The following is a 16,027-nucleotide window of genomic DNA, read 5'->3' as shown; positions in this document are numbered from 1 at the left end:
ACTATCCCACTGAAACTACTCGACGGCTTGTTTCCCAGACATGAACCGAGTATTAACTTGGGTCACCATACGTCCTAACAGGAAAACCAATACCAGAAAACAGTATTCTAACAATACTGGCCAGCACTATTTTCAGCGAAAGAAACAAGATGGGCGCATTCGAGTGCCAGCGGTTTGACAATCGATAAACAAGCAAAAGAAACATTTAGTTCGCAAGCAGGAGAACAACAATGGTGCCCATCCGACAATGGATTGGCATATTAGCTTGGCCGAGTTAGACAAAGTAGAGAAAATACAAAAATATGCCTCAAGAGAACGCTGTCCAAAGAGGAACGAAAGTAGGTGGAAACGTAGAGTAAAACGAGAAGAATTACAGTTGACGATTGCACTCTGACAGTTAAAAAAGGAGGTTATGAGCGGCGGTTGGTGGAATGAGTTGGACTTGTCCGATGTAGCGTCGGGTAAGCCGAGGCTCGACTATGGTGGTTCGTCTGTGGAGCCAACTGTCCGGATCGGGTGAGAAAATGTCACGGAAACACCGGGGGGTCATGGGATGAACCAGTCCAACCCCATGTTTCTGTAAATAAAGTTTAATAGACACAAGTAATATCGTTGCGCTGCATAAACAATGGTTTGTCAAAAAATATCAAACACGTATAGGAGTGTAATCTAGACTGAGCATTGATCCACTGAGTTATTTGTCCAGTCTATCAATTACATTTTACAAAGCATATGAGCACGAAAAGCGCTTGCAGAAAGTGGCAAGCAAACACAGGGAAAGTCCATGCTCGAAATGACTGAAGATGGTACCGAAATAAGCAGGATTATTCAGCAACGCTCCTTGTTGGAGGAATAGGGTGCTTGCGGAAAGTGGCAAGCACACACACAGGGAAAGTTCATGCTCGAAATGATTGAAGATGGTACCGAAATAAGCAGGATTAGTCAGCAACGCTCCTTGTTGGAGGAATAGGGAGGGGACTGAATACGGTTGACCTAACGCATCAGGTGGAGCAATAAGTTGTGAGATGGCGTGAAAATGCCATGAAAACTTCAACAGCTGGTTCATCAATAACCGTAACGGCAGTTGCGCTGATCAGCACGTGTCTTGGGGCGACACAAAATACCGCATGCAATAACTAAGTTGCTGGACAACTAGTCACTCGTGGTTCTTGGGGAGTGTGCTGGACCGTCTTATCATACCATGTAGGCTCCGGATTCATCGGGGTTCGATACAGTCATTATCATCATCGACAGCATGATATCAGTGTCCAACACCGATGCTTCACTGTCGCCCACTGTATTACTTGCTTGAAAGTTTTGCTGTGCTTTCAACCCGCCAAAACCACAAGATCCATAAACTAACCGAAACGTCAAAACTTGCTTCAACCTAGCTTCATTAGCCCCAATACACACGCCATGTTAAAAGCCTCACCACAGACGATGTCGTGAAGTGATTTCACGGCTACCTGAAACAGTTGGCTCATCAATACTAAATACCCATGGAGGTTCTCCAAGTACGGCGTATGTCACGGTCAATCATTAAGAAATCGACACAGGCGAGGATAATGCAAAAACAGTTCGAGCTGGAGGGGAGGTCGGTTTCAAACCGATGGATAATTTTCCCATTACTAAAACAGGTGGAAATGAAGAAAACGAAAGAAGCGAATATACACTCATTTGCAAACTTATTTGGTTTTTCGAGAGACTCACCCGGAACCCAGCTGAATCTCTTGTTTCTGATGTTTGCAGGTTCCAGGTGAGTCTCCCGAAAAACCAAATTAGTTTGCAAATGAGTGTATATTCGCTAATTTCGTGCAATTTGGTTTCAATTAGAACACAAGATTGACGGAAACTCGAGGACTGCGCCTACCTGATGAGCCCCAAGAAGGGCGAAACCGGTCGTGGACTGTCGAAGAATTTTCAGCAACCTTATAAGTAGTGCATTCGAAACGAAAGAAGTTTTCAGCGGATCATACGGATAGTAATCTTTTGCCATGCTCCATCAGCATCTCGCATTGCTTCGTTAAATACGCGCTCAAAATCGACCAGGCTGAAGCTGAATTCATAGCCTTCACAACACCGCAAATCTATGTCTTCACACTTAATCCTTCGTTAGACCGAGCTACGCTCCCGAATGAGACTTCTTGTTCAGTTTCTACGGCTGTGCCCCAACTTCGCCTGCAGTCAGATGCTTGGACGTCTCCAACTGTTACCTCTCTGAAACCGTCTTTTACCAGGAGATGAATTCATCACGTCTATGACAAGCAACCTTTTGCTAATTTTGTGACATTCCGGAGTGCTGGTTGTGACTGCTCTATTAGAGGCACAGAAGAGATCAACGAAGTGCAGTAGAAAGGATGGATGGAAAACGACAAACCAAGCAAGCACTGTTACTTCGCGGCACAAGTCCGCGAATCCCACTGAATTAATTATCAACGTTAAACGTGGAACTAGGATCCTGCAAGAAGCGGCATGATTGGTGCATTATAATGAGCCGGTTGAATGGGAGAACAAGCAACTCGATAAGGCTACGGATTCGCAGCAGTACATATGTCAGAGCGCTAGGGATGTTTGCACATGCCGGTAATGAACCCGGGCAAGTGCATACCCGCAAGTAACCATGATGTCTCACACGAATGAATTGTCACACACGCCCGCCGTACAACATCACCCTCGTCCCGAAACGCCGTTTGCGTGTTGTCGACTACCTCATCTCGAGTTGACCTGTCACATTCATGTCACGGACAGTTTACCTGCGTAGGATAGTGCAATTGACCTGAACAGCTATTTTATAGCTGCTGCGCCGCAGGCTCCATTTTTACCCCTCAACGATAGGTTCTAACTTTTTCTTGTCACAATACACCTGCGAATAACGCCTGTCGGTGTTTGGCTGTTGCAACCGGAAAACGAAACAAGGACAATGAATGTCGCATTTTCAATGACAAGTGGAGGACAAAAGTGGCGGAGAGGTGTCACTCGCCCATGCAGATGGTCGTTTTCATAGGCCATGAGAACTCAGCCATTTTTAAAGGGCATGACTTTCGCCGACAGTATGCGACGTGGTGTCAGTCAGATTATGTAAAATCTTACTGAAAGGGCACGTTTTGAGATAATGGATACACAGAAGCATCGCTTCGAATCCCAGGAGAAACTTTTCACGAATGAGGGAGCAGAAAATGAGACTATCACTCGTGTTTGTCCTGAGATAGTGTAACTGCTGATTGATCAAATTAACCCATCGGAGACCTCATCAAGGAACTCGTGGGTGATAGCCCTGAAAAGTTTATTCATTTCAAAACACCAGCTTTTTAACAAGCACAAAGGTCCTGGAAAACGGGGGAAATTAACGGCAGCACAAAGTCAAAATCAGTGAATACTGAGGACTGCTCAATGTTAAGTGATCACTGGTGGGGTCAATTAGCTAGTCAGTCACAACGACTATATGAAGCAGTTTTGAAGAACTGAAGCGAGCCGCGAAAGACTACAGTTCACCACATTTGAACCTGGTGTGTGACAGTTAGTGTGAGGTGGGTGCCTGAGAGGTTAAATACTAGTTGGAATATATTACTTTACCGGTTCCTACGTCCACGTATTATGCCTTTCATCAGCAACAATTGGAGGGGAAAAGTTTGGATGTATCATTCAACTTGAAACCCGTCGTTTCCATGGTGAAAGTCAGGTAGTCCCGTGAGCTCCGATAACTGCGGTTCCAAGATTTCTTCGAAGACTTTGGTCCCGATCTCTATGAGCTACCTTATCATACTTTGATTTTATGGTTCAGCTCCGATAAAGCTCTGTCCCAATTCTACGAAGCAAGGGGTGAGGTACACCCGTTTATCGCAGAAAAACAAACCCGAGTCGTTTGTGTCAGATTCTGTGCAGCTTGCCAAATTAGCACTTGTGGTGATCCATTTAGACCGGAACTTCAGGGGAAAACAGTTTGATCTGTTATTTGTACAGCAATATGCAATGATTTCGAGGGAGACTGTAGCTTTTGAAGTACATCTGCAGGTTGGAAAGCCCAGTCAGATCGAATAGTATCCAAAATCGAAGAGGAGAGTTGCTCGAAACTTGAATCCCCCTTTTTGCTGTACGGAAGCGGTTTGGAGATTGCTTCGCACACAGCACAGAAATGCTGGAGTGCCTTTTGAATACAATATTGGAAGCTTTGTTAGGGATTTACAGCTATAACTTATTGATAATCGATCAAACGACATGTGAAACCCGAGGGATACGGAAAAAAGGACTGAGAGTATGACCAGTCGAGCAAGGATTTCGTGCATTAAAAAATTTGCAAGCTATATAAGAATTTTCCGGGAATGCGGGCCCTTCGGCTCAGCAATGTGAATTCAATTGGAATCACTCATCAATCAATTATGGGAGCAATTACTAATCGAAAAATTGCACATCAGTTCCGGAGAGATGAATTCATGGTTGGCTCGCGTGAGCGCTGTGGGTTGACTGGATATGTGACTCAGTTGTCGTACACACAACATACAAACCCTAGTTTCCGGGTGAAATTCGTTCTGTTCATGTTTCGCATCCGGTTCGCTAGGAAAACGCTGCTCTGCGGCGTACCTGCCGGCCGGATAAAGCAGGCTAACCTACATATGACAGTTGACAAAAACATTGTCAGACATGGCCCAGTCGCACCCTCAATGTCGCTCATGCATCCAAACTATTGCCTTCCCAATTCACCCACCTAACAGTCCACCTACAGTGCTGTACCCACGCGCTAATTTATCAGCTCCGGCCTCCAATGCGCATCTACCTATCCCACCTCCCCGAATGATCGGTGAACGAAACTGTGGCAGCTAGAACCACTGTACGCGGTTATTACAGCTGACCACCAAGTTGACAAAGAAGATAATCCCCGTAGTAGCTGCTTCGGTGTGTCCGAGATGTAGCGCGTGTGTGTGTCCGTTCGTCGTCCCACCATCGATCTGCCGTGTGACTTGAGCGGCTGATTGGATGCGTGTCCGATTGGTTGGCTCGCGTGAGCGCTGTGGGTTGACTGGATATGGGACTCAGCTGTTTTGCTTACCTGCCACGAAAGCGGACCAGTCTGGCCGCGTGTACTCAATACACCCGTGTCCATACTTACGTGTTCTTCTGACTTACTGTGAACTACAATAATCCCCTACTCGGTGTTAGGCAAGACAACAACCGAAGAGCGGCGGACCCTAGGCATCTCACGTTTTGTTTGTGAACGAAGGAATGATAAGCATGCCAAATATCGATGGGGGGAACCAAGTTATGTTCTCGGCGGAAAGAGGCTAGCGATAGTTCGCCGACAGGTCAACCGGAATCATCAACAGTCCACGTGTTTCTTGAAGTGTATTGGAGAGACATTGGACACTGCCCGCTCGTGGGACCAAAGACATTACAACCCAACATAATGTCTTTGGCTAGGCTTTGCCCTTGCGTTGAAAAACTGACAGTTAGTGTCTATGTGGCTGGTCTGAAAGTGAGTCAGCCCTTCCTCCACAACGCCCAAAACAGTGTATGGGAAACAGTATCTTATCCAGGTAGGAAAGCATGGTTGTTGGTGTGATTTCTTTGCCGGTGGCTACGTGGTGCTGTGGCGAAAGAGGGATCCCGCGACATCTAACCGGTCTCTTCAAGTCAGAACGAAACGAATGGGTTGATTTTCGGGGCTGACCACAGTTCTACCTTGGTGGATAACTGTTTCGTTCTTGCAAAACCGATCAACATTTCCATGTGCTGAAGTCTAATCTAGCAAACATAAAAAGGCTCATCAGAGTATCTGAAAATGAAGTGATACTTTCAGCGATGACCTTGCTGAATATGATATTCTTCCTGCCATGTTTGAACGTGTGAAGGAAACATCAAAAAAAGGAATCAATTTTGGATAGAAGCACAAGCACAAGCCTTAGACCAAGCAATCTCCACACGTACGAAAATCCGTTTGGAGCAAAGTAACGAGTGGACGAAGAAAAGAACACTTATGAAGGAAACTACAAGGTTGCTGACAACTCTTCGACAGCCCACTCGAAAGCTGTATTTATCTGATGAACCCCAACAAGGGCGAAACCGGTCGTGGGCTGTCAAAGAGTTTTCAGCAGTCTTATGAGTAGCACTTACTCTGCTCTTCTACGTGTTTGTGCAGGAGGTCGAGCCAAATTAATGCCTCACTCTCGTTCTCCAGTCCATGGCTTGGTCTACACGCGTCCCGCACCAGTCGGATTATTGATGGAGTGGTACACACGGCGAATTCGTACAGTTCCGCAATAGTAGTCATTCTGACTTTTCCGAGATTATCCCCATTTCGGTTATTATGGCTGTCATGCCACGAAGTTCGTCGAAGGTCCACGTGGAAATCATGAGACGACAAACCATTAGTTGCAATGCGGAAGGTGGAAAAAAGAACGTCGTCCGGAGAATCTCGGGAGAGCGATGTAGAACTCGTAGCGTCAGTCCCCATACAAGTAGCCTTCTCTGGAGTAGTGGACTGACCAACTTTATCAGTCTCCGGAGGAACGGGTTCAGAAAGTGCCTCTTGAGAAAGTCGAAGAACATTGTATAGTCGTGATGCGTGCGCAGTAACCTGTGGGAAGTCCAGAGACCGTGATTTTCGAGACAAAAGTTGTTGATGCGCTAAACGATGTCGCGGAACGCCTAACCTTGAACAAAGGGAGTAACGAGGATTAAGACTGCTGTCCACTGTAGAAATGCTAGATCGTTTGGCTGCAGTATCAGCAGGCAGAACGGAGGAAGCAACAGCTTCGAGAGAAAGTGGAACACAAACTGGTGCAGGTTCAGTCGGAGTGAGGACCATTTGGCGAGTTGAGGTCGATGGTTTTCGCGCACAAATGGAACTTGAAGATGGTATGCGAACACAGGTAACACATTCCATCGACTTCCAGCTTGGTGGTTTGTACGGAGGTTCACTGGAAGTTCGCAGGTTTGTCAACGATCTGCTGCACACGGGATATACATCGTCACTTGGCGAGAAGGTATTTAAACTCGGTGGTAATTCTGCTGGTGAATCCCGTACTGGCGACGTGTTTTCCATTAGGCATTGTGAACTAACTGACAAACGTCTTGACACGACCAACCTATTATCCAACAGACGGGATGTTGATACAGACTCACTATTCACCACAGTCGATCGGCTGCGCCTGCTAACTTGGGGCAAGAGCACATGGATAAGGCGACTAACCGGTTTCACATCGAGGAACAGGGTTTTCTGAATGATAGAAGGTCAGAAAGTAGAAGCGTGACCAGTGAGGACCAAAGCATTCAATAAGGAAAAGGACTAGCTAAGTAGGCGATGATCTTTACAGAAGAGCTAAGGAGTACCAGGCTGGGTCACGGAATACAGCTTCGGTTTATGAATCAGTCAGCCTTAACTCAAAACAGTCAGTCAGCCAGCTGCAAGGACCTTTTGGTGTACACCTACCAGGCCACCCGAAGGAAACACGAGAGCTGCGATAGTGCCAGGTTCCGGAAGCTTAAACATGAGCAGTCAAGATGAAGGGATTGGCTGCGAATCACGGATAGTGCGATCGGGAAAGTCACACCTTAACGAGTGAGCCATCTCGAGCTCGTCAGCTCAAAATCAAATTAAGTCATTCAACTACGGCAGGTGTATTGCGTACGACTGAAGGAAGAACGAGGGGCCGGATGGCTCGATCAATAACTCGAGTCTTAAGCTCTGAATCATAATTTGGATCCAACAGATGGGTCCAGAGAAAGCAACTCTTCCGTTTATAGTTCAATTAGACCGAAGAGTCCATGCTAAACGAAGGAAGCTGTAAAAGAGCAAGTCATATTTTCTTCAAATTGAGAATTCAGTCATTTGCATTGAAGAAAACGTCTCAAGAGACAATGAATCCCATAGACCCCAAACAAACGATGGGCTTATCCAGAAAGCAGGTTGTGGACGCTTCCCTTAGTGTGGGTTGGATTTACCTTCAAGAAATGGGGAAATTCCACTTATTCTATATTACCAGTTGGACGTCGTAGTTAACAGTCAGATCCGAGGTATACTTAACCATAAAGTGATATTTTGGTGAGGATGTAGATAGGTGAAGGGGTACACCAAAGTGGGCGAATAGATGCCATTGGTTGCAGGCAATTTGGACTATCTGAGAATAAGTAACACGATCAAACATAGCTATGTAGAAACGCTGCAGTTGAACAAAGATCGATCCGGGTTTCCTGTCGTGGATGTGATTTTGCAGCACAGCCGACGGAGAACGTCGGGAGCAGTCGAACGAATACGCATGCACAACAATCCGATGTTCCGGTGAGCAACAACCAGGAGACAAACACGATGCACATCCGGAATACGAAAACCAACCAACGATTCAGTACTGATTACTAGGTGAATGGGAAACCGAACTGGCCCGTTCAAAAGTTGCCAATAATTGGCCGACCCGGTGATTAGTCGTTTCATTACAGAATGGATAAACTGTTTGTTTGGACACCGTGATGGGTGAAGACAACGCACTCTACCTGGTCGCACGCTAAAGTGTCCGGAATAATCAGACAAAATCACATGATCTGAAGCAAGAATTTCAAAATCGAAAACGCGAATACTGGGAAACGTTGTGGTATAGACTCGTCTTCCTTGTTTGTGAGTAGCCACAGATAGCACTTCAGTTTGGACAGTTCTCCTCATACCCTCTGATACGATGCTCCCGAAAAGTATCGCTCTACTCTTTTCAGTAACGGAAAAACTCGGCAGATAAAAATATCATTCAGCTGGAATACCCTTTCAGTGCCTAGCTACCATGGCACCCGAACGGAGCACGAGGACTGGGTTACTGCCCGTTTGCCCAAGCCTAGGTAGGAGAAGTCGAGATGTAGAGGTCAGGTTTGAACCAGGGACCTTCCGGTCAGTAAATTTGCGCTCTAACCATTTGGGCCCGAGCAGATAAGGTGGTGCTTGATCAGCATTTCAGGTTGTCGGAGATACAGTAGAGGACAAAGACTGTTGTATCGTTGTCTATTGTTTCAGCTTTGGTATGAGCTAAGTGGACCCCAGCTGACTGCTTTAAAGCATGTCATAAGCAACGAAACAATCGGACCGGAAGAATCGAATGAACAAGTTATCTAAAGCACAGGTTAAAATTTGTGAACAATTGAAAGAGTCTACTAAGATGTTGCTGAATACGGGGGCCGTTTTGTCAGTCATGGGAAGTTGATATCTCTAGACAAACGCTAGGGACTGAGAGCCAGATAAACATCGGGATCGTTGAGTAACTGACTTGAAATTCATAGAGCTGTGTCAAAACCATTGGAAGGAACATCAATCGTAGTGTGGGGCGGTTAAAAACGAGAGTATCTTACCGGTGTAATGGCCAACTTCAGGCGGCACTGAGAACTAGCCATAATTCGTGATCGGATACCTTCTGCTGAAGGGGGAGTAGCACCGTAGTTAGACTCTTCCGGAGCGACGAACACATCATTATCGAAAACATTAGGTTGCCGTGCAACGTCCGTCGGCATATCCCCGTCCGGATGATCCTTTGTGAGCATATCCAAGCGAAGTTTAGGTTGGATGTAAGGAGAGGGTTCTCCGTTTACCTAGACCAGCAACAAACAGCACAATTATAGAACTGAACACAAGGAAAACTAGCATATAGTTCTGAGAAGAGCGTCAAATAGGTGCGCAATTCGAATCCCCTGAAGAAAGAAACGACTAGTCGTGAATATGAGTTCTTCGAATGTGTAAAACCCCAGTTCTCGTTGCCTCATCGCATTCACCCCGCGTATATGCTTGTTGTACTATTTGGATTCGAACTTGTGTCGCTGAACGTATTAATTCATCAGGTACAGGTAGAGAACTCGTCAGAAAACACGGCAACAGTAAATTAAAATGCATTGCACGTCAGTGACAGCGTTCGAGGTAACCGAGCACACAGCCTCCCTGAAACAAATTCTCTTCAAAGAGGAGAACCCCATCCCAAGGTGGGATCGCGATGTTCCGGTGATGTGAAATAATCCACAAGACCTATCTGGCATAAGATATAGCATTTCGCGGTTTGGGGGAGTACTGATGAGCAACATCAGTGTTGTAGTTGGTCCATTCTACTCTATTCTATTTGAACTGCAAGCTGTGTGACGGCGATAGTTCGGTTTTAGGGGCCAAAAGCTGATTCGCTGAACATCGGGAGACTGATGGGAGGATAATCATGTGATGGGGATAAAGGCTTGACAAACTCCTTTTTGTTGAGTTGTTCCAGTATTCTGTTAAAGCACATCTGTGTTTTGGAGGCGGTTGGTTTGATCCAGGGACATTGCTGACTACTCGAACGAGCAATGTCTGTTAGTGCTATTGTTCAATAACTTGTCCGGTTCAAAGATCCCGACCCACAAGGATATTGGGAGAAAAACCAAAAGAGGAAGTTTCCGACGCGACCGAAAGAATAGTGAGTTTAGAGGGGACTACTTGTAGTCTTGTTGTCTTGTACTGACCCATTGGTCCAATGACACGAGTGGGTGCTTCAAACGTGAAGGTACATGCAGACTCAAAATTTGTGATTTGTTTTTACCAGCTGTCAACCCGTTCAAGCATTCTGATTGCTCGTTACGAGCTGGGCTATTTGCTTTGGCCAGCAATCAATCGTTTCAAATCAGCTGATAGTAATCAGGCCCTGTAACCGATCTAACATACATCTCAATAAAAAAACGTTTGTCTGGTTGAGCTTTTTCGGAACCCGACCAGAAGTCTTTCATAAACATCCGGTCAAAGTTAAGACCTATGGTTCGGCAGTGATCAGTTTATATAGTGACCACACCGACAAACAAACTGGCTAGCGTGACGAAGGCAACAAACAGATCGTTCGAATAAATCAACCGTTACAAACAAGAAACACGCTCCACACGTCTGGTCGACCAGCGTGGTATGCTGAGGTCACGTGGCTGATACCATCATAAACAGCTGATGCGTCCCCATTAAGATGAAGAGCCTGGTTAGAGTGAACCTTTCAGAAACCACGGTCCCTCTTAGCAAACGAATAGCTCGGGTCTCATTATTCAAGCTCAGTATCGGTTGCGATCAACCATTCTCACGTAGTAACCTTGGTGAGCAAACGAACCAACCGGTATCACAGTGAAAAAGGTGAATTAGAAGGCACTGACCACTGCCGCAATCACGGGAATGCCTTCAGAAAGATAAACTGCTAGATGTCACCCTAAGGTCAACAACATCAAGGCATAAAATACTAAGGAACGTCGTCGCCAAACTTTTAAATTATCACTTCACAGGAGTTTTCGACCGAACTGGTCGAGAACGGTAGCTCCTGGAGATGGACGCTGTAAAAGACAACGTAACCTGGAGTTTGTAAGTGGAGGCAAATACATCTGGAAACGTTATGAATGATATTCCACCTATCATGGGCGAAAAAACGTTGCTGATGAGGTAGAGGTGGGTCTTTGGCTACCAAAAAGTTTGTTTTCAACGGGATCCACCAAGAATGACCGCCAAGGGAAGATGATCGTGAAGAACGGTTGTGGTGTTCTGGTGGCACCGCCGTTATGCACTAGGGCGTAGTTTCAGAGACTATGAACACAGAACAGAAAACATAAGAATGCGGGAGATAAACTACGAAATACACAAAACTTACTTTAACTGGTCCGTTGGAGATATCCTCTTCTTGATCTATAACTGCCTCCACTGGATACGCCCATAGGTATCGATCCTTCAGCTCGCAGCTGTACAGCTTGGCCGGCGATTGAACTGGGGATGCTGTGAGTTTCTGTGAACACAAATGACAAGGCGGAGATTAGTCAAAAAATAACCAAATGAAAGGACAGTTGACAGAAGTTACAACAGAGATGGGGCATAAAGCGAGCCAACTGCAAGCAAGATAAGGCCGCAATAAACGCGGCCGAGCCACCGATATTGCAGCACACTGCCAAGCTTGCAAATCGTTAGTTAGGAGAGCGGAAACTAGACAGAATGGGGCACGAACGCCCTGAAACAACTCTAAGTTTGGGTACCGCCTATTCATTATAAGAACACATCATGTTCGTGCAATGGTTGTGTACCCCTAACAATGTTTCAGTCAATCCATTGAGAATCAACCACTATACAAATGAAAAAGCCGGATCGGCACACCTCTTACATGAAACTACTGTATAGTTGATGTACAATTACAGCTGACGCACGTCCGGTTTGGTATTGACTAGTACCGGAGCTGCGTTCATTCGAACTCATAAGGCCCAACTCTGTCGTGCTTCTCAGTGCGTACAAAACCGCCCACAAAAATCTCAAGAAACGCTTTGGGCAAAAGGACAAATTCATTAAAAGGACAAATGAATTAAATATAACATTGAGTAGCTTAATCGTGGTGCATTTTTAATAGGGGAACTAGGTCCAAACGTAACTGGACTACACAACTGCCAATGGAATAGCCGTTTTCGTTGAGGCAAATTTAATTGGTTGCTCTTCACTTGTCCTTGAAGATGAGTTTTATTTTTAGCATCAGTTTTTGGCTGGCCCAGAACTTTCCACGTGAGCTTTATAAACAGCCCATTTTCGGCTGCACATAACACGCCTGTAAGCGTCAGTGCTCAGTAGATCAGCTGATTCGCACGTTCATTGGCTTTCTGGTTTGGCCAAGGGAACCAGGCCATCAAGCGGCTACTCAGACTCAGGTTCACGGTATCAAGAAGGCATAAGGAAAACTGTGGTCCACAACAATTTTCAAACATATCTTCCAAACAACCCGTAGGAGTTGGAATAAATGAAACAAGGCCAATCCCCCCGGGGAAAAAACGAAGAGCCATACCTTTTGAGTAAGCCCGAGCTCCCATCAGAGAACGCTACTGGCAATGGTCATATTCAGAGGCACAATGTGTGAGTGAGCTGTGACGAATGTACCTAAAAGATTCACGATAACATGATAAAGCGCCAGTGATTACCAGGATTTGTTGGTTAGCTAATGAGGGGAATTTCGGTAGCTAGGGCTATGTAGATGGAAGTTGATTCATTTGTGGTGGTGGTTTTGACACCAAACCTGTAGGACGTGCGGCAGATCCGGCGCGAGGCATTATACCTTAGTCACAGACAGCTAACTGTGGCGGCGGAGATTTGCTCGCATTTGAAAGGAGGAATCACATGCTCAGACATTAAGCCGACAAAATACTTCAAACCAATTACAACCACATAAAACTAACTAAACAAAATTTTCCCAGCAGGTTTCAAGCGTCTGTGGCGTGGAAAAACCTGACGGGCGGGTCAATCGATCAGCATACTCAGGACAGTCAACTGGGTTATCAATCGAGACGTCAGCAAACAAACCACATATCTCAAGCGTGAACATGTTCGCCTGCTCAAACGTGATAATCCAGTTGCGTTCAGCGTGCGCTCGCCCCACATGTCACATGTCCGGAGTTCAAACCCCGACACGCACTGCTGATGCGAGCTCTAATTGGAACAAGACCTGAGTCCAGTGCTTCTCGCCTTTAGTATGGACTCATCAGAAAAATTTTGCCAGGACAGGAGTGTAGCGGTCACTACCTTGAACCAACTTCGCTTAATTTATCTAGTGCATCCGTGCTCACTAGATCACGCGATCCCTTTGTTCCGCAAGCGCACAAATCCCGTGACAAAACCTTGTCCCGCTTGCAACTTTAGCCGACAACATTACACTGCAATTTCCCATCCATTTTTGCTTACGTGACTACCACTTGCGTCACGCGCCAAGCTTACGAACTTCAACCACGTCAGGTCAATTTATATTCATGTTCGTGCAATTATCAAACAGGAATGTAAACCCATCTCCCTTCACACTTCACACAATAAAATGGCATACAACTCGGCCCAAAAACACACTCGCGCGCGTGCGAACCGCACAACACAACAGAAAGGTAAACAACTACACGAATCACAAGCATAAAATGTAATGAGGAAGACTAAAAGAACCGTCTGAGGAGCCTTGGCAACAGGATGAGCAACAATATCAACCTACGGGAAAACACAGAGTATAGTTCATTCCGGTGAACAAAGACCTACACGTATCCACATGTAGCCGGAATGCAGAGGTGAATGGGCCGAATTCGGTTGGGCAGTCAGGCGATAACAAATATTGCCAAAAAGAGGTAAATCGTTCAGGTTCTGGACGGCTACCGATGGCGGATCGGTAGTATGAAGTAAGGTAGGGCCTTTAGCTCCTCCGTTCTGATCTACACCGACAGGAATGTCGGACAGCACGTCGGAACAGTTGTTCTCGGGAACAGTATTGGTTAGCTGAGATCCTCTCTCAAGGGTGTGGGCACGTATGGAGCTTCCAACATCGGCCAAGGTGGCAGTGCACCGGGCCACCAGATCAAAGTAGCTGGGGCTGAAAGAATGGGGAACAGGAAGCGAGGGAGACTTAATATACGACATAACGGTGCATAACGTCTGTTGTATTTTTGTGGACGTTTCAGCTAAAATCCATGAACCACAACACTGAGAAATTCTATCGCTATTGATTTCGCGAAATCACTAATACAACGGGTTAAATCTGTATCTGTAAAAACACTTGCAAGGTGAAAAACACGGATAAAACTTACACAGTTTGAAAGTTGGGTCCGCGGAGCAGATTATGTTCCGGCTACAACACAAAACAATCATTCAAAGCATTAACGTAAAGTTACAATATTCGGAGAGGAAAGTACTACGCGTTCAGTGCGCCGTGCGGCCAGTACGGACACACTGGTGTAACTCAGCATTGCTGGTAGTGTGGTGAGATGTGGGATTTTTCCAGGAGATTCTACCTTGTAAATAAAGCCAAATGAAGGTCATGGAAAGTGCACTATGTGAGGATATTCTCTGTGCTGCTCGAACAAGTATTTATTCACGGATATGCATCGGAATGCAAGTGACCTACAATCGAGTAAACTAAGGAAACCAACCTAAGTATCACGGCTGTCGCAGTCGTTCTGCTTCAACTAGATGGGTTTTGAACTAAACATTTTTACCAGGATACAGTTGTCCTTCGTTAAAAAGGGGTCAATTTTGGTTGATCTCTTGAAGCAGCTTTCAACGGTCCCTCCAATAGGGGACAACTGTATCTGAGACTAGGGTTAGGGAAGTGCTGAACTTCGCCCTATTATCTTTTTTGTTTTTATGTGTAAGAATCTAAGCTTCATGGGGAGAAAGTGTGCGGTATTTCTACAACCTACAAAACGCAACGATCTTCGGGATAGCTTGTTAAGGTAAATCAGAAGAGGGGACCTCGGAAAACCAAGATTTCTTCCCGAGACGGCTTGCTGGGATTTGGGTTTTAAGGAAACCTTGGAGATGTTCGTAACTAGCCACCTAAGAAATTTCCAACGAATCAAACAAATCCAACTACCAAGCTCAGCGAACAGACCAACAACCAAGCAGCGAACCCGGGCTTGACTGCATTCCACAACATTGGTTCCTGTGAGTTTAGTACGTCAGTACAGGTACACTCAATAATACCTCAGATTGTTGGTATATCAAGTTAACTAGACAATCAGAATGCATTCACATTTACTGAAAAGATGACTGGAGCGATATGCAACCCATCGGTTGAAACTGCAATGCTGGATTTGTTCCACTCAGGCCTGGGAGGGACAACGATCAGAAAAGCCAAAGCATGTTACTGTACCTATAGATGTTGTCTAAATAAGTTACAAGTTAACAAGCGACAGTTGGCTACACTGGAAATGACTGAAAAGTAACATGATTCACACAAGGAGGAAAACTCCAAATTGCACGACGCGTTAGTGAATGTGATCGATCAAAAATTTATCTCAAAAGAGACTGTCTGTAGTTGAGGAGAAACAAGGTCACCCTTATAGTGGGTCATGTGGTGGTCGATAAGGCTGAATGATGGTGTGCTTATGAACACATTCATCAGCTGACACATTACTCTGAAAAATGTAGGCAGGTATGCATAGTTTAGAGGCTGTGTTTGATGGGAAGGTTGCTGCCTGAACTTAAAGTGCAGGATCTCATAAGTTTAAGCTGCAGTTTGGAAGTGATCCAGCGACGAAGAATCTCCACAACTACACCATATCATCGACCGTTTCTGGCCTA

General features: G+C 45.6%; 2 protein-coding genes across 2 annotated transcripts in view; one reads left to right on the top strand and one right to left on the bottom strand.

Moving 5' to 3' along the window:
• Window positions 1-118: 118 nt before the first annotated feature.
• Window positions 119-16,027, bottom strand: part of T265_12591 (hypothetical protein) — a gene marked incomplete at both ends in the record, with an annotated part of 39,240 nt that continues 23,331 nt past the window's right edge. Inside the window, 5 exons of the mRNA XM_009164512.1 lie at window positions 119-577; window positions 6,106-7,210; window positions 9,319-9,555; window positions 11,598-11,729; window positions 13,991-14,318. Of these exons, the coding sequence (XP_009162776.1) occupies window positions 528-577; window positions 6,106-7,210; window positions 9,319-9,555; window positions 11,598-11,729; window positions 13,991-14,318 (1,852 nt within the window). The remainder of the gene's footprint in view (window positions 578-6,105; window positions 7,211-9,318; window positions 9,556-11,597; window positions 11,730-13,990; window positions 14,319-16,027) is intronic.
• The window catches only part of T265_00636 (hypothetical protein), a gene marked incomplete at both ends in the record, with an annotated part of 11,675 nt that continues 10,757 nt past the window's right edge, over window positions 15,110-16,027 (top strand). Inside the window, one exon of the mRNA XM_009164464.1 lies at window positions 15,110-15,177. Within this exon, the coding sequence (XP_009162728.1) occupies window positions 15,110-15,177 (68 nt within the window). The remainder of the gene's footprint in view (window positions 15,178-16,027) is intronic.

This window comes from Opisthorchis viverrini (assembly GCF_000715545.1).
Source record: "Opisthorchis viverrini unplaced genomic scaffold opera_v5_6, whole genome shotgun sequence".
NCBI classification, from domain to species: Eukaryota; Metazoa; Platyhelminthes; class Trematoda; order Opisthorchiida; family Opisthorchiidae; genus Opisthorchis; species Opisthorchis viverrini.
Note: the sequence above shows the minus strand (reverse complement) of the source record. Positions and strands in the feature narration are given on the sequence as shown.